General features: G+C 47.3%; 1 protein-coding gene across 2 annotated transcripts; it reads left to right on the forward strand.

Moving 5' to 3' along the window:
* Nucleotides 1–7,221: 7,221 nt before the first annotated feature.
* Nucleotides 7,222–26,102, forward strand: LOC143807236 (IST1 homolog). Of its 2 annotated transcripts, none has more exons than XM_077288561.1 (10): nt 7,222–7,378; nt 10,629–10,727; nt 14,058–14,238; nt 14,996–15,080; nt 16,555–16,638; nt 16,844–16,954; nt 17,025–17,162; nt 17,255–17,356; nt 21,773–21,821; nt 25,806–26,102. In XM_077288561.1, the coding sequence occupies exons 1-10, from the start codon at nt 7,237–7,239 to the stop codon at nt 25,985–25,987; spliced, it is 1,173 nt and encodes a 390-aa protein (XP_077144676.1). In that variant the 5' UTR covers nt 7,222–7,236; the 3' UTR covers nt 25,988–26,102. The 2 variants fall into 2 exon arrangements, with proteins under 2 accessions (XP_077144676.1, XP_077144677.1); XM_077288562.1 differs by lacking the exon at nt 7,222–7,378 and adding an exon at nt 8,650–8,732.
* The last annotated feature ends 199 nt before the right edge of the window (nt 26,103–26,301 follow it).

Here is a 26,301-nt window from a genome sequence, read left to right on the forward strand (position 1 = left end):
CCAGTCTTGTCCGCCTGTCCCTACCAGTTCTTCCAGTGTTCCAGTCTTGTCCGCCTGTCCCTACCAGTTCTTCCAGTGTTCCAGTCATGTCCGCCTGTCCCTACCAGTTCTTCCAGTGTTCCAGTCTTGTCCGCCTGTCCCTACCAGTTCTTCCAGTGTTCCAGTCTTGTCCGCCTGTCCCTACCAGTTCTTCCAGTGTTCCAGTCTTGTCCGCCTGTCCCTACCAGTTCTTCCAGTGTTCCAGTCTTGTCCGCCTGTCCCTACCAGTTCTTCCAGTGTTCCAGTCTTGTCCGCCTGTCCCTACCAGTTCTTCCAGTGTTCCAGTCTTGTCCGCCTGTCCCTACCAGTTCTTCCAGTGTTCCAGTCTTGTCCGCCTGTCCCTACCAGTTCTTCCAGTGTTCCAGTCTTGTCCGCCTGTCCTTACCAGTTCTTCCAGTGTTCCAGTCTTGTCCGCCTGTCCCTACCAGTTCTTCCAGTGTTCCAGTCTTGTCCGCCTGTCCCTACCAGTTCTTCCAGTGTTCCAGTCTTGTCCGCCTGTCCCTACCAGTTCTTCCAGTGTTCCAGTCTTGTCCGCCTGTCCCTACCAGTTCTTCCAGTGTTCCAGTCTTGTCCGCCTGTCCCTACCAGTTCTTCCAGTGTTCCAGTCTTGTCCGCCTGTCCCTACCAGTTCTTCCAGTGTTCCAGTCTTGTCCGCCTGTGTCCCAGCGGTGTCTGCCTGAGTGCCAGCCGTGCCCGCTTGCCTGTCTATGTTCCGTTCCCTGGTGGGATCAGCATCCACAGTCCGACTCCACCCTGGAGTGGTACCTGGTAGCTTCCTATTGCACAAGTCTGACCTCACCATCAGAGGCTCCAGCGAACACCTAGGAAGCTACTTAGTTACTCCCCTTCCAGGGAACTTTGGTCTGTGGTCCAGTGGGGCCGCACCCCCGCACGCCCGTGCCTACCAGTCTGGGCACGAGCGTGACAGCTGTAGATCTCTGCAGTTCATCCAGAGTGCTCATGGACCTCTTGGCTGCATCTCTGATCAGTCTTCTCCTTGTTTGAGATGAAAGTTTAGAGGGACGGCCGGGTCTTGGTAGATTTGCAGTGGTATGATGCTCCTTCCATTTCAATATGATCGCTTGCACAGTGCTCCTTGGGATGTTTAAAGTTTTTGAAATCATTTTGTATCCAAATCTGGCTTTAGGCCATGTTCACACTTTGCGGTTTTTACCGCGGGTCCGCAGCAGTTTCCATTGCGTTTACATTAACATGTAAACCCTATGGAAACCGCAAACCGCTGTGCACATGCTGCGGGAAAAACCGCGCAGAAACGCAGCGGTTTACAACCCACAGCATGTCACTTCTTTGTGCAGAATCGCTGCGATTCTGCACCCATAGGAATGCATTGAAACGTTGCGGGAAGTAAGCGGATAATGTGCGGGTGGTACCCGGGGTGGAGGAGAGGAGACTCTCCTCCAGGCCCTGGGAACCATATTTGGGGTAAAAAAAAAGAATTAAAATAAAAAATCATGTTATACTCACCTCTCAGCGCTGCACGCGGCCGGCCGGTCAGAGTTGCTGTGCGAACAGGACCTGCGGTGACGTCGCGGTCACATGACCGTGACGTCACGAAGGGTCCTTCTCGCACATCATCTTTGGAACCGGAGCGCCGGGTGCAGCACCGAGGACATCGGGACGTCAGAGGGTGAGTATATAAACTTTTTTTTTTTTTATTTTAACATTACTATTGATGCTGCATATTGCTGCATATGCAGCTTCAATAGTATAGGCGGAAACCCGCAGCGGAAACCGGAAACTGCGGTTTTGCCCTGCAGATTTATCAAATCCGCTGCGGGAGAACCCGCAGAGGGACGCCGCAAAGTGTGAACGTGGCCTTAAACTTGTCCACAACAGTATCACGGACCTGCCTGTTGTGTTTCTTGGTCTTCATGATGCTCTCTGTGCTTCACACAGAACCCTGAGACTATCACAGAGCGAGCAGGTGCATTTATACGGAGACTTGATTACACACAGGTGGATTCTATTTATCATCATTAGGCATTTAGGACAACATTGGATCATTCAGAGATCCACAATGAACTTCTGGAGTGAGTTTGCTGCACTGAAAGTAAAGGGGCCGAATAATATTGCACGCCCCACTTTTCAGTTTTTGAATTTCCACAGAAATTTAAAATAACCAATAAATTTCATTCAACTTCACAATTGTGTTCCACTTGTTGTTGATTTTTCACCAAAAATGTACATTTGGTATCTTTATGTTTGAAGCATGATATGTGGGAAAAGGTTGAAAATTTCCAGGGGGCCGAATACTTTCGCAAGGCACTGTACATACAGTATACACAGACACACTGTAATGCAGGATATAGTGTGGACCTGTATATACAGTATGGTACTGTGTAGGACAGGAGCTGCAAGAAAGATACACAGATAGATAGACAGACAGACAGAGATCATACTCACCCACCGCGACACTGTGAAGGCTGAACCACTTCTCCTCTGGATCTTCAGTGACTGAAGATCCAGAGTGAAGTCCTGCCGCGCCCCGCGGTGGAGAATCCTCTTCTCGCGCCGACATCGTGGCTCCGCCTCCTTCCTCGAAGGTAGCTGAACAAACTCAACTGATCTAATCCGAGGGAGCGATCATATAGCTGAATGGGAAGCGCCTAGAAGCTTCTGTTGGGATCGGAGAAGGCTGCCGCATGCCATAAGCTAAGCATTAGGTACAGGGAGGGTACTAAGGAAGTCTGGCTAGCCAGGTCAGTGGATGCTGACGCAGGTCAGGTGCCATGACTCTGCCGCTCTGCGCCAGCCACTGAGATGTAGGACCGTAGCCAGGTCCCTACACTTTCAATAGTTTCTCTGTTGTTGAATGTTTATTATCATTAGAAATGGTTCACAAAAAAGAGATGTGTATTTTACATGTTTTGAGATATTTATCCCTATATTGGTGGGAGGCCCCGGCTTGGTGGGTGGCCCAGGGCCCGGGCCCATTGGGCCTCCCCTTAATCCGGGCCTGCTCTGTAGCCTGTTCTGTGAGGGGCTTACAGTAAGGCCGGAGACACACTGCTGCGAGATACGGCCGAGTCTCGCTGGTTAAAAGCAAGCTGTGGCACCTGTACTCCGGAGCGTGCAGCTGCATAGCAATACATGGAGCCACACGCTCCGCTCCGGAGTGCCGGTGCCACAGCTTGCTTTTAACCAGCGAGACTCGGACGTATCTCGCACCAGTGTGTCTCCGGCCTAAGAGTAAGGCTATGTGCACACGTCAGGATTTCTAGCAGAAATTTTCCTGACAAAAAACAGACATTTCTGCCAGAAATCCGCATGCGTTTTTTTCGCCTTTTTGACACGTTTTTTTGTGCATTTTTTTCCAAATGCATAGAATTGTGGGAAAAACATGGAAAATCCGCAAAATTAATGAACATGCTGCTTTTTTTACCGTGATGCGTTTTTTTCAGGGAAAAAAACGCACCATGTGCACAAAACATGCAGAATGCATTCTAAATGATAGCATGCATAATGTATGCGTTTTTAATGAGTTTTTATAGCGTTTTTACCGCGAAAAAAACGCGGAAAAAAATGCGAAAAACCTGAACGTGTGCCCATACCCTGAAGGATGCTTTAATTAAGATAGAGGTGTCTGCATGTCTAGACAGTGGGGCGGGATTTAACTTGCTAGACACTAGGTTCTTCCAGGTCCATGGCCTTAATCCATTGTTGTTAGGAGAATAATCACTTAGCTTTCATATACACATTGGCCAGTAGATGGCAGCAAAGCACATTTATGAGTCGTTGGTATACAATGCAATGTATTGGGTTGTCCCACACGTCCAGATAATTCCGGTACCGGAATAAATCGGTACCGGAGTTATCCGTGTCCGTGTGCCTGTGAACTCACGTAGGCCATACGTGCGGCACACGTGTGCCGCCCGTATGGCGAGTGGGTACCACACGGCGCGTGTGGTACCCACGCGTGTGGTACCCTGCATCGTGCTGAAGCCGCGATTCATATGTTCCCTGCAGCAGCGTTTGCTGCAGAGAAAATATGAATAATAGTGTTTAAAATAAAGATCTATGTGTCCGCCGCCCCCCCACCCCCTGTGCGCCCCCCCGCTGTTCAGAAAATACTCACCCGCTCCCTCGTTGGCTGTCGCGGCTTCCTGGTCTGGCCCCATCTTCTCCTGTATGCGGTCACGTGGGGCCGATCATTTACAGTCATGAATATGTGGCTCCACCTCCCATAGGGGCGGAGCCGACTATTCATGATTGTAAATGAGCGGCCCCACGTGACCGCATACAGTAGAAGGCGCGGGACAGAGAGGAAAGAGTGACAGCCAACGTGGGAGCGGGTGAGTATTTTCTGAACAGCGGGGGGGCGCACAGAGGGTGGGGGGGCGGCGGACACATAGATCTTTATTTTAAACACTATTATTCATATTTTCTCTGCAGCAAACGCTGCTGCACAGAAGATATGAATCGCGGCTTCAGCACCATGTGGGGGGGACAGCGCTTACTGTAGCGGTGTCTCCTGCACGCACACGGACCCCAGACGGAGAACGTCCATGTGAGGTCCGTGTTTTACACGGACCCATTGACTTTAATGGGTCCGTGTAATACGTGTGCTCCCACGAACACTGACATGTCTCCGTGTTTGGGGGCTGTCCCACACGTCCAGATAATTCCGGTACCGGAATAAATCGGTACCGGAGTTATCCGTGTCCGTGTGCCTGGGAACTCACGTAGGCCATACGTGCAGCACACGTGCGCCGCCCGTATGGCGAGTGGGTACCACACGGAGCGTGTGGTACCCACGCGTGTGGTATCCTGCTGAAGCTGCGATTCATATGTTCCCTGCAGCAGCGTTTGCTGCAGAGAAAATATGAATAACAGTGTTTAAAATAAAGATCTGTGTGTCCGCCGCCCTTCCACCCCCTGTGCGCCCCCCCCCGCTGTTCAGAAAATACTTACCCGCCTCCCTCGCTGCTTCCTGGTCTGGCCGCGGCTTCTAGTGTATACGGTCACGTGGGGCCGATCATTTACAGTCATGAATATGTGGCTCCACCTCCCATAGGGGCGGAGCCGACTATTCATGATTGTAAATGATCGGCCCCACGTGACCGCATACAGTAGGAGGCGCGGGGCAGAGAGGAAGGAGTGACAGCCAACGTGGGAGCGGGTGAGTATTTTCTGAACAGCGGGGGGGCGCACAGGGGGTGGGGGGGCGGCGGACACATAGATCTTTATTTTAAACACTATTATTCATATTTTCTCTGCAGCAACCGCTGCTGCAGGGAACATATGAATCGCGGCTTCAGCACCATGTGGGGGGGACAGCGCTTACTGTAGCGCTGTCTCCTGCACGCACACGGACCCCAGACGGAGAACGTCCGTGTGAGGTCCGTGTTTTACACGGACCCATTGACTCTATTGGGTCCGTGTAATACATGCGCTCCCACGAACACTGACATGTCTCCGTGTTTGGCACACGGAGACACGGTCCGCAAAAAATCAATGACATCTGCACAGATGCATTGATTTTTATGGGTCTACGTGTGTCAGTGTCTCCGGTACGTGAGGAAACTGTCACCTCACGTACCGGAGCCACTGACGTGTGAAACCGGCCTCACACACGGAGACACGGTCCGCAAAAAATCAATGACATCTGAACACATGCATTGATTTTTATGGGTCTACGTGTGTCAGTGGCTCCGGTACGTGAGGAAACTGTCACCTCACGTACCGGAGCCACTGACGTGTGAAACCGGCCTAAGGCTACTTTCACACTAGCCTCGTTCGACGCACGTCGCAATGCGTCGTTTTGGAGAAAAAACGCATCCTGCAAAGTTGCCCGCAGGATGCGTTTTTTTCTCCATAGACTTGCATTAGCGACGCATTGCGACGGATTACCGGATTGTTTTGGCGGACCGTCAACACAAAAAAAGTTCCATGCAACTTTTTTTGTACGTCGAGTCCGCCATTTTCGACCGCGCATGCGTGGCCGGAACTCCGCCCCCTCCTCCCCGGAACTCACAATGGGCAGCGGATGCTTTGTAAAACTACATCCGCTGCCCACGTTGTGCTACATTAACACACTGTCCGTCGGTACGTCGGGCCGACGGTTTGCGACGGCCCGTACCGACAGACTAGTGTGAAAGTAGCCTAACTCACACAGTGCTGGCCACAGTGGATCATGGCATTACCAGCCACAGTGCTGCATCCGCACTGCCCTGCCGGGGCCTAAGGCTACTTTCACACTTCCGTCTTATGGCATACGTCGCAATGCATTGTTTTGGAGAAAAAACGCATCCTGCAAAGTTGCCCGCAGGAACTCCGCCCCCTCCTCCCCGCTCATCACACTGGGCAGTGGATGTGTTGTAAAACTGCATCCGCTGCCCACGTTGTGCTAAATTTAGCACAACGTCCGTCGGTACATCGGGCTGACGGCTTGCAACGGCCCCGTACCGACGGAAGTGTGAAAGTAGCCTTACTCTCCTGCTGCATCTGACTAATAGACGCAGCAGAACATTGCAGCCTGCTTTATAGATGAAAAATAATCCAATAGTGCAAAAGAAAGGGCTTTTTCAACTAACAGTGGCCAAGAAATTTTGGTCCGTGACCTCTCAGTAAAGGTGAAGCACTCTGACTGGCGCTGTTATGTGACACTGTTTGCCACTGTTTTGAATCACTGTGGCTGGCACTGTTATGTGAGACAGGGTAACACTATTGTGGGACACTGCTTAGCGCTGTTATGGGATACTGGCTGGCACAGTTATGGGACACTGGGACTGGCACTGTTATTGGGCACTGCTTGGTCTTTTTATGGTACGCAGGCTGGCACTATTATGGGACACTATGACTGACACTCTTATTTTTATGGTACTCAGGCTGGCAGTGTTATGGATCACGGCCACTGGCACAATTATGGGACACTGATTGGCACTTTTATGTGACACTGGGTGACACTATTATGGGACATTGCTTGGCACTGTTATGGATCACTGTGGCTGGCACTGTTATGGAGCACTGGCATTGTTATAGATCAGTGTAGTTGGCACTGTTATAGGTAAGTGTGGCTGTATTTCTTGCATTTAGGGTCACTCTTGCTGCCAATCCATGCACATTCATCAGGATAACTAGCTCGCTTTGGCATTTTCCTGTTTGTGCTGCTCTTGCGTACACACCACCTCTGCTATGTATGTACTGCAGCCACACACCCAGGTAAGGTATGGCACTATGTGGCCATACACATCACATGATCCCCGCCCTGCGGTGACATCACGGTACAGAACACGTGCCTCCCTCCCCACATCAGTAAATAATATATCACATATCCTGCCAGACTGCTTCCTGACGCTGCTGCGGGGAGAGAGCTCAGGTAAATGTATTATTCCATCAGAATTATATGTTTTAGGACTTTTCTAGTATCTGGCGTATTATAGCGGTGTTTTACGGCATCGATCCTGAATAACATCTCACTATATAAATTCATTCGATTCTGCAGCGAAGACTAAAACAATGGAAAAATACTTAACAAAGAAATAACAATTTGTAGCTGTTTTTTTGTTGTTAGTGTCTTAGTTCATAGTTTGTGATTTTTAGTAGCGGTGACGCAAGTGTTGTAGATGGCGGTAATATATACACTTATTTTTTGTACTATTGCTTTAATTGCAACAGAATCTCTCAGCAGCAGACTTCAAGAGTGTCTGTGCCAAGTGTGACTGTAGTAGGATCCTTGAAGTGGTCTTATTAAAGGGGTTGTCCAGGATTCGTTTTTTTCCCCCCAAAAAAACAGCGCCACACCTGACTATAGGTGGTGTGTGGTATTGAAGATCAACCCAGTGGTGGACATAGAGAAAAGAGGCCCTTGTGCAAAAATAGTATATTGGCCCTTTGCAGTCCAATAATTCACCTGTATGCAAAATTCTACCTACTTTGGAGGTGGTAGTGGCCCTCTTACCTGTAGGGCCCCTCTGCGGCTGCACAAATTGGTATGTTCGCACCTGGATCAACCTCATATCAAAGGGCCTTGGCTGCAATACCAAACACAACCCACAGACAGGCAAGGCGCTGTTTCGAACAAAGTAGCCATGTTTGCCCTTTACAGACAGGTTTTACAAGTCCGATATTTGAGTACGGACAGACATGTCCTGTCGAGTCGATATAGGGAGTGTTACATTCGGGTGAGGAGACCCTCGGTCTATCTGGACTCGGATCTTGAATGTCGGATGTGTGAAGCTGGCACAAGGGACATTTGTCACTACGGATTATGGAGAATTGACCTCTGCTGGAATTGCAATTCCCACAGGACTAAGTATATCCAAAAATAAAAGAACTTTAGGCAAAGAAATAGTTTTGGGGTTAAAAAGGCAAATGAAGGAGAAATAAAGATGATTTATCTGAAAGCAAAGAGGTCGGAAAATTTAAAGGTGTAGAAGAGCAATCACTGCTTTTCATGGTCGGTCCTCCATAGTAAATATTGGAGTCCTGGATTCAGAGCTCCTCCCCGACTATGAAAACATCGGCAGCTGTGGTGTCTGATTCCACAAGCCATGTGATGACGAGTCACATACCGGTTTTTCAGGTTCCTCGTCATTGATGTGAGCTCAGAGTTTCACATGATAATGAGCCGACAGAAACCGACACATAAACAATGTCCGAGATAAAAGGAACATGACTTTTATCCAACACTCATCTCAGTAGTTCCAGGAACAACACCCCGGGGAGCACAGGTAGGGGGATAGACAGAGATGAGGGAAGAGACCGATCAGAGGAGAGATTCAGTAGTCCAGACGAGAGTGAATAAGAACAACAGAGTTTTTGCAGTTTCAAAGGTGAGAGAAAGTCGGATTCTTGAGATGTTTTCAAGGTGCAGGTGACAAGAGTGAGTGATTGGGTATAGGGAGTAAAGGGAAGTTTTGTGTCAAATATGACCAAAAGACAGTGAGTGTGTGGCTTGGGAGTTATGGTTGCACCACCCAAGGAAATTGCAAGGTCGGGTATAGGTAGGTTAGTAGCAGGAGGAATCACAGCAAGTTCAGTTTTGGGGAGATTCAGTTGAAATAAAGGGAGGACATGATGTTAGAGACAGCGGACAGACAATCACTGGTGTTTTGTATTAGGGTGGGGGTAATGTCAGGAGACGATGTGTCTAATTGGTGACATCGGCATAGAGATGGTACTGAAAACCGAATCTACTGATTGTTTGTCCAATAGGGGAGGTATACAAGGAGAAGAGGAGGGGGCCTAGGACTGATTCTGAGGAACCCCAACAGTAAGGGGAAGGTGAGAGGAGGAGGAACCAGCAAAACATACGGTGAAGGATCGGTCAGAGAGATAGGAGGAGAACCAAGAGAGAACGGTGTCCTTGATGCCGATGGAGCAGAGCATAGTGAGGAGGAGCTGATGATCCACAGTGTCGAATGCTGCGGAGAGATCCAAGAGAATTAGCATGGAGTTGTGACCATTAGATTTAGCTGTTAGTAGGTCATTAGAGACTTTAGTGAGGGCAGTTTCAGTAGAGTGTAAAGAGCAGAAACCAGATTGAAGAGGGTCGAGAAGAGAGTTATCTGAGAGATAGCGGGTAAGACGGGAGTGGACCAGGCGTTTTAGGAGTTTGGAGATGAAGGGAAGATTAGAGACAGGTCTGTAGTTAGCGGCACAGTTCTGGTCAAGGGACGACGTTTTTGAAACTGAAGGGAAAGATATCAAAAGAAAGAGAGAGGTTAAAGGAGTGTTCTCATCTCCAACATCGCATCCGAATATGCTGTAGGTGTAATAATATTATTAGTAAATACCCCAATTAGAAATGTAGTATAATTCTTCTGATTTGCTATGTCGCTTACTCCATGAGTAAGGCTATGTGCACACGATACGGAATTTGTGCGGATCCGCAGCGGATTTTTCCGCGCAGAAATGCTGCAGTTCCGCACTGTGATTTACAGTACAATGTAAATCAATAGGGAAAAAAAAAAAGCTGTGCTAATGGTGCGGAAAAATCCGCACTGAATCCGCTGCGGATTGAAAACAAGTGCATGTCACTTCTTTTGTGCGGAACGGCAGCGTTTCTGCACCCTTTCATTATAGAAATCCTCAGTGGGTAAAAAAACGCAGAAAATCCGCACAAAATCCGCATTAATTCCGCATTAATTCCGCATCAAAACCGCACAAAATCTACAGAAAATCCGCGCCTGCTGTTTCTGCCAGGAGATGCGGATTTTGTGCGGAAAATTCTGCACCCCAATCCGCAACGTGTGCATATAGCCTAAGGGTGCTTACACTCTTACAGCATTGTTCTGAGAATTTTCATATGCAAATCTCCAACTTTTCCAGTCAGTGGACGCAGTAAAAAAAGAAGATGTCAGCTCCCAGTCTATTATATACTCTCTGCTAAACTTTTTGAACATTTCAAATCTCTGTTTGCTGTCAGTGAATGACACAGAGGCTGACGGCAAGTGTCACCCAGATTCTGATAATGGTGAAAAAGTTTATAAGAAAGTTGCGTAACTTTTCAATTCCATACTGATCTGTAACACTACCGTAAAGAAAATACTCATGGATACATAGAAATATTATTGATAAAAAATACAGATTTTGCTAATTATTTATTTTTTCCGTTTAATTTAAAGGAAGGGGAAACATGTTGAAGGGTGGGTTCAAGGGTGAGCGCCTCCGGGTCAACCTGAGACTGGCCATCAATCGTCTGAAGTTGCTGGAAAAGAAAAAAAGTGAGTCTGGGATTTTTAGTTACTATTAGTGATCATGTACTATTGCCATAGTGGTATCAAGTTTCTACACCATCGTTTGGTTTAATTTATCCAACATTCCTAGTCCGACTATAGACCATGATATCCTCACCCATATTCAACAGCCTCATCGGCATATATAAGGCTGTATATTCAGGTCGAGAAATCTGCGATCAGTCCGTACATCATTTTATTTAATAAATCAATAATACTCGTGAAAATAAGAAACTTTGTATTATATGGGAGAAAGCCCCTTCTTTCTCCGCTCGTATTCATCTTTTTTCAAAAAACTCAATTCATGGATAAAATCGGTCTTCGGTGAATATAGACTGAGATAGGAGGTGACAGTTGGTGCTTATAAAGTTCTATAGAGAACTGTAACTGTGGTTTCAGGAGAACGTGTAGCACCGTCATCTTCTATTTCAGTAATAGAAAAATCTGTCTTCATGGAACACACATTTTACCCATGGATTGTGTTAGGGTTGGCGGATCGCACTAAATATAAATTAAGATGAAGTGAGATTGCAACCCAGGGTCCACCGTACAGAGATGGAAAACTGCAGCTAACGTGAACAATGGTGGAACATACAGTGAGCAATAGCTAGCTCGCACTGAGTTAAACGTCGCTCAGTGTATAGAACACAAGGCTGTGTCACTCGCACACAGCAACAGAAAAGATGCTCTGCAGTAGAGCTGTGTCACTTGCACATAGTAACAGAAAAGATGCTCTGCAGTAGAGGTGTGTCACCTGCACAGTAAAAGAAAAGATGCTCTGCAGTAGAGCTGTGTCACTTGCACATAGTAACAGAAAAGATGCTCTGCAGTACAGCTGTGTCACTTGCACATAGTAACAGAAAAGATGCTAGCAGTAGAGCTGTGTCACTTGCACATAGTAACAGAAAAGATGCTCTGCAGTAGAGCTGTGTCACTTGCACACAGTAACAGAAAAGATGCTCTGCAGTACAGCTGTGTCACTTGCACATAGTAACAGAAAAGATGCTAGCAGTAGAGCTGTGTCACTTGCACACAGTAACAGAAAAGATGTTCTGCAGTAGAGCTGTGTTACTTGCACATAGTAACAGAAAAGATGCTTGCAGTACAGCTGTGTCACTTGCACATAGTAACAGAAAAGATGCTCTGCAGTAGAGCTGTGTCACTTGCACAGTGAAAGAAAAGATGCTCTGCAGTAGAGCTGTCACTTGCACACTGTAACAGAAAAGATGCTCTGCAGTAGAGCTGTCACTTGCACATAGTAACAGAAAAGATGCTCTGCAGTAGAGCTGTGTCACTTGCACACAGTAAAAGAAAAGATGCTCTGCAGTAGAGCTGTGTCACTTGCATGCAGTAACAGAAAAGATGCTCTGCAGTACAGCTGTGTCACTTGCACATAGTAACAGAAAAGATGCTTGCAGTAGAGCTGTGTCACTTGCAAACAGTAAAAGAAAAGATGCTATGCAGTAGAGCTGTGTCACTTGCATGCAGTAACAGAAAAGATGCTCTGCAGTAGAGCTGTGTCAATCGCAGACGGCAACGGAATAGATGCTCTGCAGTAGAGCTGTGTCAATCGCAGACGGCAACGGAATAGATGCTCTGCAGTAGAGCTGTGTCACTTGCACACAGTAACAGAAAAGATGCTCTGCAGTTGTGTTAATCGCACACAGTAACAGAGTAGGTATAGCGCTAAACATGAACCCTGTTAACTTCACAGGAGAACGCAAACCTCACTGGGGCATGGGAACAGGTAGTGGACACAATCACAGCATGTGCACGCACACAAACTCCTTTCCGGAGGTGCCTGAATTCTAAAGGCTTAACACCTGCCCTGAATTCACTCAAACTCCTCTCCGGAGGTGCCGGAATTCTAAAAGCTATACGCCTGCCCTGAGCACACGCAGACAAGTCCACACTACCGTTATGTTCCACACACATATAGGACATAAATGATCTTATTATTATTATTATCATATTATATCTTAGCACGCCGGCATGCACGCCAGTAAACCTTTTATACGTTCCTGTTCAAGTCCAGTCAGACAGGACCTTGCTCGTTGACCAATCAGGAACTGCTGCGTCACCCGAGCAGCTGATGACCGACCACCAATGAGAGGTCGCCACCTCACGAGCATGTTCAGTAGGGTGATTTCTGGACTTAGCCTCTGGAAGGCCTGTTCACCGCTGCCTATTGCTAGTTACTATATCTTTGGCTGGAGAGCCAGCATTAACCAAGCGAACAGCACAAGTCTGGGCAAGATGCTGAGCAGCACCCACTGTATCCAAAGCAGGATGGGAGACCGCAAAGGCAGACAAAGCTTGGGATCTACCCCATGCAGTGGGAGAATCTCAGCGCCTAACAGATTGAGAGTAAGGGTACTGTCACACAGTGCCATTTTGATCGCTACGACGGCACGATCCGTGACGTCGCAGCGATCGTATGATTATCGCTCCAGCGTCGTAGACTGCGGTCACACGTTGCAATCACGGCGCTGGAGCGATGCCGAAGTCCCCGGGTAACCAGGGTAAACATCGGGTTACTAAGCGCAGGGCCGCGCTTAGTAACCCGATGTTTACCCTGGTTACCAGCGTAAACGTAAAAAAAAAACAGTACATACTCACATTCCGGTGTCTGTCCCCCGGCGTCTCAGCTTCTCTGCACTGTGTAAGCACAGCGGCCGGAAAGCAGAGCGGTGACGTCAGACGTCACCGCTGTGCTCGCTTTCTGGCTGGCCGGCGCTCACAGTGCAAAGAAGCTGAGACGCCGGAGGACAGACACCGGAATGTGAGTATGTACTGTTTGTTTTTTTTACGTTTACGCTGGTAACCACGGTAAACATCGGGTTACTAAGCGCGGCCCTGCGCTTAGTTACCCGATGTTTACCCTGGTTACAAGCGAACACATCGCTGGATCGCTGTCACACACAACGATCCAGCGATGTCAGCGGGTGATCAAGCGACGAAAGAAAGTTCCAAACGATCTGCTACGACGTACGATTCTCAGCAGGGTCCCTGATCGCAGTAGCGTGTCAGACACTGCGATATCGTAACGATATCGCTAGAACGTCACGAATCGTACCGTCGTAGCGATCAAAATGGCACTGTGTGACAGTACCCTAAAAGATCAGTCCAGGAAAAAAAAGCAGATTTCTCTGACAAGATATATTACAAAGTGTCTTATTTTCCCACGCACTATTGATTTATGGAAGAAAAATTAAAACGACTGTTACTCTTTAAGCACAAGTTGTCAAGATAGGCAATGAGATGGCACTATAATTCCTTTATATTACAGTTTTAATCACATTATCATCCTCCCAATAGCTGAAATGGCAATGAAATCTCGGAAGGAGATCGCCGACTATTTATCATGCCGGAAGGATGAGAGAGCGAGGATCCGGGTGGAACATATAATCCGGGAAGACTATATGGTGGAAGCGATGGAGATCCTAGAGCTGTACTGCGACCTGCTCCTGGCACGATTCGGATTAATTCAGTCCATGAAGTAAGTCAGGGGAGCAGAGCTGAAATCTGCACATAGGGGCTTGTTCACACATGCGTGTTTTAAGTCCATGTTCTGTTTGCCTTATTTTGCTAGTGTACAAGGGTCATTTTCGCACACTGGCCTCATGAAAAAAAATTGCAATATTCACTCATTTTTCTTACGCAGATTTTTCACTCGTCTGCGATGACCACTCGGAACCAGTCACGTCCTCAATTTATCCTTTGATCCAGACTCAGAAATGTGTCTTGACTTAGAGATTCTGAGCAAATAGTAAGGCCGGTTTCACAAATCTGTGTTTTGTGGTCCGAGCTATACCTTTCCAGAGATATGGGCCTTTTTATTTAGTTCTTATTTTTATGGTCTTTAGCAAGTCGAAGCTACTCATTGGGTAATGAAGCAGAGCAGCCTAGAGACACGCCCCAGAGGATCCTGCGAGCACCACCCTCTTGGTAAAAAAAAGTGCACCAAATAAAAAGGCCCATATCTCTGGAACCGTATGATGGATTTTAAAAAGGATTAAAACAGAATATGTAGGGGAGCAGCGGGAATAAAATAAGAACAAGAAGAATGTACACCAGTCTTCTTCAAGTGGTGTCTTCGACAAGTAAACTATTGGATATTGAAAAGTCATAGAGGAGCAAGGGCAATAATTACAGAGCCGAGAGGAGCGTTATAACGGATTAACTCTGATGTAATAATAATAATTACACTAATTAATATATATATATTAGTAATCACTCTATCTCTCTCTCTGCAGGGAGCTGGACCCAGGTCTGGCTGAGGCCGTGTCCACTGTCATCTGGGCTGCTCCACGTCTGATAGAAATCTCTGAATTAAAGATAGTAAGTGGTTCAGGAATAAAATGTGTGCTTGGAATATTAATTACTCCGACGTGGTATAAATTGTAATAATGATATAATAGAGACCTACAGGACTATAACATGTCCTCTATGTATCCCCCAATAGTGAAATAAGTGAAGGATCCCCCTCTATGTCCTCTATATATCCCCCAATAGTGAAATAAGTGAAGGATCCCCCTCTATGTCCTCTATATATATCCCCCAATAGTGAAATAAGTGAAGGATCCCCCTCTATGTCCTCTATGTATCCCCCAATAGTGAAATAAGTGAAGAATCCTCCTCTATGTATCCCCCAATAGTGAAATAACTGAAGGATCCCCCTCTATGTCCTCTATGTATCCCAAAATAGTGAAATAAGTGAATGATCTTCCTCTATGTATCCCCTACAAATGAAATAAGTGAAGGATCCCACTCCATGTCCTCTATGTATCCCACAATAGTGGAAAAAAGTGAAGGATCCCCCCTATGTCCTCTATGTATCCCCAATAGTTAAATAAGTGAAGAATCCCCCTCTATGTCCTCTATGTATTCCCCAATAGTCAAATAAGTGAAGGATCCCACCCTATATCCACTATGTATCCCCAATAGTGGAAAATAAGTGAAGAATCCCCCTCTATGTATCCCCCAATAGTGAAATAAGTGAAGGATCCCACTCCATGTCCTCTATGTATCCCCCAATAGTGAAGAAAGTATTGGATCCCCTTCGATGACCTCTATACGTTCCCCCCAAAAGTGAAAGAAGTGGATGATCCCTCTCTATATTCTCTATAAGTCCTTATAAGACATGGGGATGGGGTGGTCCTGATAAGAAAATTTTTGAAGAAACCTACAGCCCATAAGACTCCTTACACCACCTCAGTCTCCACAAGAGAAAAAAACCTGTACTTTAAAATAAATAAATTTGCTGCTGATTGGATATGCAGAATAAATCGGGCTCATCTTATCTTGGGGCTAAAAAAAAAAAAGTCCCATCTCCAAGTGCTATTGGGCAGATGAATATTTGTGATACAATTTACACCAACCTCCACAGTAAACTCTAGTTAATTTGTTATTCTCCTTCTTTGCTGGCAAAAAAAGAAAAAATATTGCAAAAATATGGACAATTTTTCGTATGCCACAAAACTCCCATACCGCTGCCGGCCATGGTGGCCACGCTCGCTGCACTCACATTCCCTCCTGCCTTTATGGTCCATAGACGCCTCTTCCAGCTGATGGATGGGCAAAACACTTGCACAACATTGACTCAGACACCATGAAGCTTGCACCATGGATTTACTTTATTATCGTATATCCAGATCACTGGGTTCAAGAGAAACCGACACCACAAGGTGCAGCCGAAAATCTTGGGTGGCCAATGGGTTCTGCAGGGGTTGGAGCTTTGACCTCGGTGCACCATTATTGTGAAGAATCGACTTGTAGGACCACGAAAAAGTGAAACTTTCTGTTTTTATTCCAGGTGGCCAACCAACTTTGTCATAAATATAGCAAAGAATACGGAAACCTGTGCAGGACAAATCAGATCGGAACAGTCAGTGAAAGAGTAAGTCCAAGAATAGATTAGAAGGGGTTGTCCATCTTTTTTTTTTTACTTAATGGCATGTATTATGGGCTAACGAAACCAATTGTTAAAATGTTTTTAAACCCCATATTGTCCCAAAAGGAGGACATCCCCTAAAAAAGAGTGGATCGATCTGGGTCAGATTTACCTATTTTGTACTAAACCATAAATTGTCCCATATCAACAGCTGATGCACAAACTAAGCCCGGAAGCCCCTCCAAAAATCCTGGTGGAGAGATACCTGATTGAGATTGCCAAAAATTACAACGTCCAGTACGAGCCAGACGCCCGGGTGATGGTGAGTTGATCTGACTGTCAATCCCATTTTGTTTCCTCTAAGGCGGATACATTGAGTAATTACTTTCCAGGCTGAAGCCCCTACTGGATTTGAAGTTGATGGACATCCCATAGATTTTACAAATGACAAAAAAGGAGGACCTGGGGGCAGAGGCGGTGGGGGTGACTTCAGAAGCAATGGACCTCGAGGTCCTTATCCCCAGATTACAGTAAGTATAAAGCATACAGTACAATCTGCACCGTACATTGCTAAGAAATGTAGATCCAGTGTTGCACTCATTATTTATCCCTAACTTTGTAGCAGACGACTCCTGACGTAGGAATCTATGAGGAATGCACTTTTATACAGCCGCCTCCAAAAGGAAAACCACCAGTCCCCGGCTTTCATCCATCCTATGACTCAGTAAGTGCAAAACAGTAGTATTAGTATCTACAGGATGGGGGATAAATGTGTGATCACTGGTGGATTCAACCGACAAATCACATGGAATTAATGTAAGCACGTGCAACCACCGATCCTTTCACCGAGAGTCGCACATGATCACTCCCGCTCCATTCATGCAGTGGATTGTGGTTGACCTTGTCACAGGTTCCTTCTCCGGTATCACACAATCAACAGAGCCAGTGAAGAGTGAACAATTCCAAGACCTTTATTTAGGCAAAAGTACGAAAGGTCCATATACGCATATACGGTCCACCACACAAAGGATAAAAATTTTCCAGAACACAAATGCAGTTCAGTTACAGGATAAAAATCCAACAATCCAGCACAGAGGATAACAGTCCATATTCCTTTCTTTCTCTCTCTGATGTGCTGTGTTCACTTCATAGTTCCAAACAAGACTGGTCTGTGTCTCACCTCCCCATTCACAGGTTAGGGGGGTGGGTCGCAGGGGCTCATTGTTTCAACAAGCTAGGTCAACATGTCATTAGCATGTTAGCAAACAACATTATTCACTGACCCTGTGGAGGGATAACAATACAGAACTGTGGGGAGAATATCAGATCGCAAATAACAACTCAACACCATGAAAATAAGTAAAATAGAAATATACACAAAATGATACCCACATAGGATATCACACCATCACAACCTCTCCTTCCTCATAATAAGTGAGCACGCCATTAGGTCTACACAGACCTCTGGCCTGCTCACTTTAGTCCACTTTGTTCCACTGTTTATAGTTCCTTGTACAGTGGCAGGGATTGCAATAATCATGAGCACTTGTCCATAAATTCCCGGGTCCTGGCTTTATGGTCATACCAGGCTTTTTGTCTGGACTGGGCCGTTCGCTGATGTTCATTAGCCAAGGTAGCTAGCTGGGCGAGACAGTCTCTGAACTCTAGAACGTAGGGAATGATGGGCGTTACGGTATCTGCGATATCTCCCTCCGATTGTTCTTTCATAAGGAGAGGCCCACGGACCTTCTGCTCCCACAAAATGACTTTGCAACTCCCCAATGTCATTTCCAAGGAGGATATCTGCAGGAAGTCCTCCCATAACTCCAATCCAGCACAGTTTTTCTCCAAAACCAAAATCCAAACGTACCAGAGCTCTCTGTATATATTTGCGGACACCCCCCCATCAGGACAATGGGAATTCCCAGGCCCTGGTGAATTGCCTCGGGTCGAACCACACGGGGGTCAGCGATAGTCAGGAATGCCCCCGTGTCTCTAAATCCCGACACTTTGTATCCATCAATTAAGACATCCTGCAGGTGGCAATGCCGTTGCTGTGTATTTCTGATAGACAAAGGCCGGAGTCCGTACGTACACTCCAGGAGGGGTATCTATGGTGCTGTGGTCAGTGGTCCACTCTGGTGGGGGTGGTGGTAGCTCTTCCTCAGGCGGGATGGAGTGCACAAGATGCACTGGACGAGGTGGGGCTGCGTGGGGCTCCCTCCGAATCCTTGAGGGACAGCCAGACTGCAAATGTCTAGGTTGCCCACACCCGTAACATCTCCTCTCTGTGATACCCCCAGGTCGTGGTCAGAACTGTTGGGGCCCAGGATTGTGAGCTGTGATTGTCATCGGCCTGCGGCTGGGTGGAGGGGCAGATATAATCGGAGGGGGACGGGACGCGGGAGCAGGCCGTGGTTCATTGTCCAGAAGCCTCCTCCATTGCGGTTAGATAGTGAGGGCTTCATCGGCCAGGGCTTCAGCTCTATCCACGGTGCACAGCGTGCGCTCCCGGACCCATTCCCGTACCTCTGCGGGGCACTTGGCAAGAAATTGTTCTATAAGGAATATCTGTATAACATCTTCCACAGTAAAGGCGTTTTCTGCTTCCAGCCATCTCCGACATGCCTGGGACATATTATGTGCATACATCCTAAACGATCCCCCCGAAGTGCATGGGAGGTCTCGGAACTTGGCCCTATACGAGTCTGGGGTGATAGCATGGTAATCCAGGATAGTCTGCTTTACAATGTTATAATCCTGGTTCTGCTGGGAGTCAATGGTTCGGTAAGCCTCCGCCAGGCTACCGTTCAGGAGTCCCACTAACAAACCCATCCAGCCAGAGTGGGGCACCTCCATCACAGCACACTGCTGCTCAAAGTCCTTGAAGAACCCCTCCACATCTCCAGAAGCCTCATAAAATGGCTTAAAGTCTGTCTGGGTGATCCGTACAGGCTCCCGGATCGTTGGGTTTACATTCCACATTGCGTTACTCCCTCTTTCAAGCTCCATTGCTTCTTGTCTCCGTTGTGCCCGGCGGGCAGCCTCCTCCTTGTACTCCTGAGAGACGCCTGGGCCCAGAACCGCCATCTCTTCTTCGTACCACACCACCCACTGGCTTTTTGGGGTGGGGGTCCTCGTCTCCAGTGCTCGTCCTTCAGACATATGGGAGTAGGTGGTTTGGCTAGCACCCACCAGGAGATCAATTAAGGCCTCTTTAGTCAGTCCCTGGTAGTTCAGGCCCAGGTCTCTGGCTCTCTCCTGTAAACTGGATACAGTCCAATTTCTGTACTCACTCTGTGGGTGGTTCTCCATTAGGTTACGCTCTGTTGATCCCGCTGCTTGCCACCATTTGTCACAGGTTCCTTCTCCGGTATCACACAATCAACAGAGCAAGAGAATAGTGAACAATTCCAAGACCTTTATTTAGGCAAAAGTATGAAAGGTCCATATACGCATATACGGTCCACCACACAAAGGATAAAAATATTCCAGAACACAAATGCAGTTCAGTTACAGGATAAAAATCCAACAATCCAGCACAGAGGATAACAATCCATATTCCTTTCTTTCTCTCTCTGACGTGCTGTGTTCACTTCATAGTTCCAAACAAAACTGGTCTGTGTCTCACCTCCCCATTCACAGGTTAGGGGGGTGGGTCGCAGGGGCTCATTGTTTCATCAAGCTAGGTCAACATGTCATTAGAATATTAGCAAACAACATTATTCACTGACCCTGTGGAGGGATAACAATACAGAACTGTGGGGAGAATATCAGATGGCAAATAACAACTCAACACCATGAAAATAAGTAAAATAGAAATATACACAAAATGATACCCACATAGCATATCACACCATCACAGACCTGTTCTCAGGATCGATGGGAGTCCCATTGGTCTGCGGATGTTGTTTTTGGACATGTTTGACGTGTTAGTGGATACCTTTGGCTAATAAGGTTGACCTAAGTTTCAGTCTACAATCTTCAAGCCTTCATTCTATTTCCATCCACCTGAAATACAGTTTACAAACTGAGCAAAAGTTTTCTTTTGTGGGAGTGTCTCTCCCAGTGATATAGGCTGGATGTGAGATCTGTGAGTCTCTCTCAGCAATAATGGCTGGGATGTGAAGTCTGTGTGTCTCTCCTAGTAATATAGCCTGGATGTGAGGTCTGTGTGTCTCTCCCAGTAATATAGGCTGGATGTGAGATCTGTGTGTCTCTCCCAGTAATATAGGCTGGATGGGAGATCTGTGTGTCTCTCCCAGTAATATAGGCTGGATGTGAGATCTGTGCGTCTCTCCCTGTAATATAGGCTGGATGGGAGATCTGTGTGTCTCTCCCAGTAATATAGGCTGGATGGGAGGTCTGTGTGTCTCTCCCAGTAATGTAGGCTGGATGTGAGATCTACGTGTTTCCCAGTAATAAAGCTAAATGCGAGGTCTGAGTGTCTCTCCCAGTAATACAGGCTGGATGTGAGGTCTGTTTGTCTCTCCCAGTATTATAGCCTGCATGTGAGCTCTGTGTCTCTCCCAATAATATAGGCTGGATGTGAGGTCTGTGTCTCTCCCAATAATATAGGCTGTATGTGAGGTCTGTATGTATCTAGGATACTGCTGGTTTAATTGTCATATTTTAGCACAGCTTCTGTCCTGCACTTATTCCCTCTTAATATGTTTGTGCCTTTTCTATAGCTTGTTTTCTTTAATCTCCCTGAGACTGTAGATGCCTTCTCCACTCTCCTCACTGGGTGCCTGTACAAACCCTTTACCCTCCCTGCTGCTATTTCTAAAGCTGAGAGAAGGGAGATTGAGAGCAGAGTAGGAGCTTTGATGGATTGGTAATAATTTGTAACAGATCACTCAGCTAGATAAAGAAGTTACAGACTCTCTGCAAAAGCAAGATTGTAGAATTTTTTTTAAGAAAGTTGCTTACAGTAGGTTTGCATGTCAGGGAGGAAGTGAACCATAAAAACTAAATTTATTTAAAGGTCTGCAGAGCTTGTAAGTCTAACTGGCAAAAACTTACTAAATGTAATAAATCAATTATAACCGGAGCTACTGAGGCCTTTTAGGTCCATTGTTGATTTACTTACCTGACCACATTATAACCAAGTAACTGTGTTTTCCTTGTGTTTTATCAGCTGAAACCCCCCGGACTGGATCCACAGGTTTTTCCTGCACCTGATAATGGTAAGTGCAAATGGAAACCACACGTATTAAGGCCCCGTCTCACATAGCGAGATCGCTAGCGAGATCGCTGCTGAGTCACTAGTTTTGTGACGCAACAGCGACCTCCATAGCGATCTCGCTATGTGTGACACGTACCAGCGACCAGGCCCCTGCTGCGAGATCGCTGGTCGTGTCAGAATGGCCTGGACCTTTTTTTGGTCGTTGAGGCCCCGCTGACATCGCTGAATCGGTGTGTGTGACACCGATCCAGCGATGTCTTCACTGGTAACCAGGGTAAACATCGGGTTACTAAGCGCAGGGCCGCGCTTAGTAACCCGATGTTTACCCTGGTTACCAGCGTAAATGTACAAAAAAACAAACAGTACATACTCGCCTTTCGGTGTCCAGGTCCCTTGCCGTCTGCTTCCTGCTCTCACTGACTGCCGCCGTACAGCGAGAGCGCAGCGGTGACGTCACCGCTGCGCTCTGCTCTCACTGTACGGCCGGATCTCAGTCAGAGCAGGAAGCAGACGGCAAGGGACCTGGACACCGAAAGGCGAGTATGTAGTGTTTGTTTTTTTTGGTAACCAGGGTAAACATCGGGTTACTAAGCGCGGCCCTGCGCTTAGTAACCCGATGTTTACCCTGGTTACCCGGGTGCTGCAGGGGGACTTCGGCATCGTTGAAGACAGTTTCAACGATGCCGAAGTCGTTCCCCTGATCGTTGGTCGCTGGAGAGAGCTGTCTGTGTGACAGCTCCCCAGCGACCACACAGCGACTTACCAACGATCACGGCCAGGTCGTATCGCTGGTCGTGATCGTTGGTAAATCGCTTAGTGAGACGGGGCCTTTAGACCAGGGCCTGACTGGGACTAAAATTCAGCCCTGGCATTTGAAGTTACACAGGCCCACTTGTCACATGGTGACTTTATAATATCTTTGTACACTTGTAGGCAGGGCCGGTTTTAGGCAAAGTGAGGCCCTACGCCTAGGCAAAGTTTAAAATGGGGCCCAAAATGCTAACATATTGCACATCACACAAAAGCATTTCGGTTGTATTTACAAGCACTGAGTTCAGGCCGCTAAATGAGTTTGATCGACAATACTGAAGTTGTTCAACACTTGTTTCCCGGCCTCTTTCCACCGTCTGAGAAAGAATGATGGGACAGAACGATCACTTCACTAACAGATCACTAACCGATCCCCATACAGTATCATGTTATCAGCAGCACATCTACAGTTTACAGCGGCGATGTGCTGCTTCGAACAATGATTTTTGTTCCGGCAAAAACAATCTGAATATGCAGCATTTTACTTGTTTAGTAAAATACACCCCATAGTCCTCCATATATTATAATGTGCTCCACAGTCCTCCATATAGTATAATACACTCCCTATAGTCCTCCATATATTAAAATACACTGCTCAGTCCTCAACATAGTATAATACACTCCTCATAGTCCTCCATATAGCATAATACACTCCTCATAGTGCTCCATATAGTATAATACACTCCCTATAGTCCTCCATATATTAAAATACACTGCTCAGTCCTCCACATAGTATAATACACTCCTCATAGTCCTCCATATAGCATAATACACTCCTCATAGTGCTCCATATAGTATAATGCACCGCCATAGTCATCCATGTAGTACAATTCACTTCCCATAGTATAATGCACCCCATAGTTCTTCATATAGTATAACGTATTCCCCATAGTCCTCGATACAGTATAATGCAGCCCACATATAGTATAATGTAGCCACCACCCTACAGAATATAATGTAGCCCCCATAGAATATAATGCAGCCCCCATAGTATATAACACAACCTCCCCCATAGTATATAACCCAACCTCCCCCATAGAATATAATATACCCCCACAATAGTATATACCACAGCCACATAGTACTTAACATGGCCTCCCCATAGAAGATAATATACTCCCCATAGTATATAGCAAAGCCCGCATAGTAGATAACACAGCCCACACAGCAGTATACAGCACAGCCCACACAGTAGTATATACAGCACAGCCCACACAGTAGTATATACAGCACAGCTCACACAGTAGTAAATACAGCACAGCCAGCACAGTGGTATTTCCAGCACAGTCCGCACAGTGGTATATCCAGCACAGTGGTATATACAGCACAGCCCGCACAGTGGTATATCCAGCACAGCCCGCACAGTGGTATATCCAGCACAGTGGTATATCCAGCACAGCCCGCACAGTGGTATATCCAGCACAGCCCGCCCAGTGGTATATCCAGCACAGCCCGCACAGTGGTATATCCAGCACAGCCCGCACAGTGGTATATCCAGCACAGCCCGCACAGTGGTATATCCAGCACAGCCCGCACAGTGGTATATCCAGCACAGCCCGCACAGTGGTATATCCAGCACAGCCCGCACAGTGGTATATCCAGCACAGCCCGCACAGTGGTATATCCAGCACAGCCCCCACAGTGGTATATACAGCACAGCCCGCACAGTGGTATATACAGCACAGCCCGCACAGTGGTATATACAGCACAGCCCGCACAGTGGTATATACAGCACAGCCCGCACAGTGGTATATACAGCACAGCCCGCACAGTGGTATATACAGCACAGCCCGCACAGTGGTATATACAGCACAGCCCGCACAGTGGTATATACAGCACAGCCCGCACAGTGGTATATACAGCACAGCCCGCACAGTGGTATATACTGCACAGCCCACACAGTAGTATATCCAGCACAGCCCGCACAGTGGTATATACAGCACAGCCCGCACAGTGGTATATACAGCACAGAGGTATATCCAGCACAGCCCGCACAGTGGTATATACAGCACAGAGGTATATCCAGCACAGCCCGCACGGTGGTATATCCAGCACAGCCCACACAGTGGTATATCCAGCACAGCCCGCACAGTGGTATATCCAGCACAGCCCGCACAGTGGTATATACAGCACAGCCCGCACAGTGGTATATACAGCACAGCCCGCACAGTGGTATATACAGCACAGCCCGCACAGTGGTATATACAGCACAGCCCGCACAGTGGTATATACAGCACAGCCCGCACAGTGGTATATACAGCACAGCCCGCACAGTGGTATATACTGCACAGCCCACACAGTAGTATATACAGCACAGCCCGCACAGTGGTATATACAGCACAGAGGTATATCCAGCACAGCCCGCACAGTGGTATATACAGCACAGAGGTATATCCAGCACAGCCCGCACGGTGGTATATCCAGCACAGCCCACACAGTGGTATATCCAGCACAGCCCGCACAGTGGTATATACAGCACAGCCCGCACAGTGGTATATACAGCACAGCCCGCACAGTGGTATATACAGCACAGCCCGCACAGTGGTATATACAGCACAGCCCACACAGTAGTATATCCAGCACAGCCCGCATCTCCCCTCCTCCTCCCCCCCGAGAATGTCCCCACAGTCCAGTTAAAAAAAAAACAAAAAAACACTCTCCTCACCTTTCTTCTTGCCCGCGTTGCTTCCTGCTCCTGTCTCAGCGGCTGCAGTCTGCCCGGGACACAGCAGGTGCGCGATGATATGACATCATCGCGCACCCACAGTGTCAGAGGCAGAGCGGGGAATGATGGGAGAGGGAGCGTCTGTAGACGCTCTCTCCTCCATCATTGCATTCAACTGTACCGGCGTCAACGCCGGTATAGTTGAATGCGGCGGCAGGGGGGTGAGTCGGCAGGGGGAGGCGGATCGAGCGGCCCACGACTAGCACCGGCCCTTCTGGCATTTGCCAGAAGTGCCCGATGGCCAGTCCGGCCCTGTATTAGACTAGTGATGTAATGTCACATCCCTATAGGCGGTGTAAGGGTTGACGTATGCATTGAAGGGAGGCCTGAGACCCATAGAATCCAAACTTAAAAAATTAAATTATTCCTTAACCTCTCCTAGGCCAGATGATCAATGGTCCATTGTATCACTATGACCCTGACGTTGGCGTCAATTCTTGTCACTTGCAGGTGCTGACATCAAACCAGGCGCGACTGCCCCAGGAAACTTTGACCACCTAACTTTACCAAAGCTTCCATCGGTACCGGTCAGCCCAGCCCGGCAGTCGCCAACTAATGACTCCTCTGCATATGAGGATATTGACTTTGAAGATCTGTCGAAAAGACTGGAGTCCCTTAAAAAGAAGACGTAGAATCTGTGATGATGAAGACCTAATGCTTTATGTTAAACCTGTGTATCATGAGAAAGCCATAAGTTTACAGTTATTGGACTTTACTTCTAATTAATAAAAACTAATTGATTTGCTACATGCTGCATCATAGTACCCACCGTCGTAGGAACAACGGGTTGAAAATTGATCCCTTACTGGTGGTGGCTCTTGGTCAAGATGTCCCCGACTAGGGCTCCTTTCAGAACCAAGCGTATAACAGTTGTATAGGTCCTGACCGGCATGGTGCGGCTCGGGCAGCTATAAGCAGCCTGAGTATTCAGGAAGTGTAGCACCTT

The sequence above is a fragment of the Ranitomeya variabilis genome, chromosome 2, assembly GCF_051348905.1.
Source record: "Ranitomeya variabilis isolate aRanVar5 chromosome 2, aRanVar5.hap1, whole genome shotgun sequence".
Taxonomy (NCBI): domain Eukaryota; kingdom Metazoa; phylum Chordata; class Amphibia; order Anura; family Dendrobatidae; genus Ranitomeya; species Ranitomeya variabilis.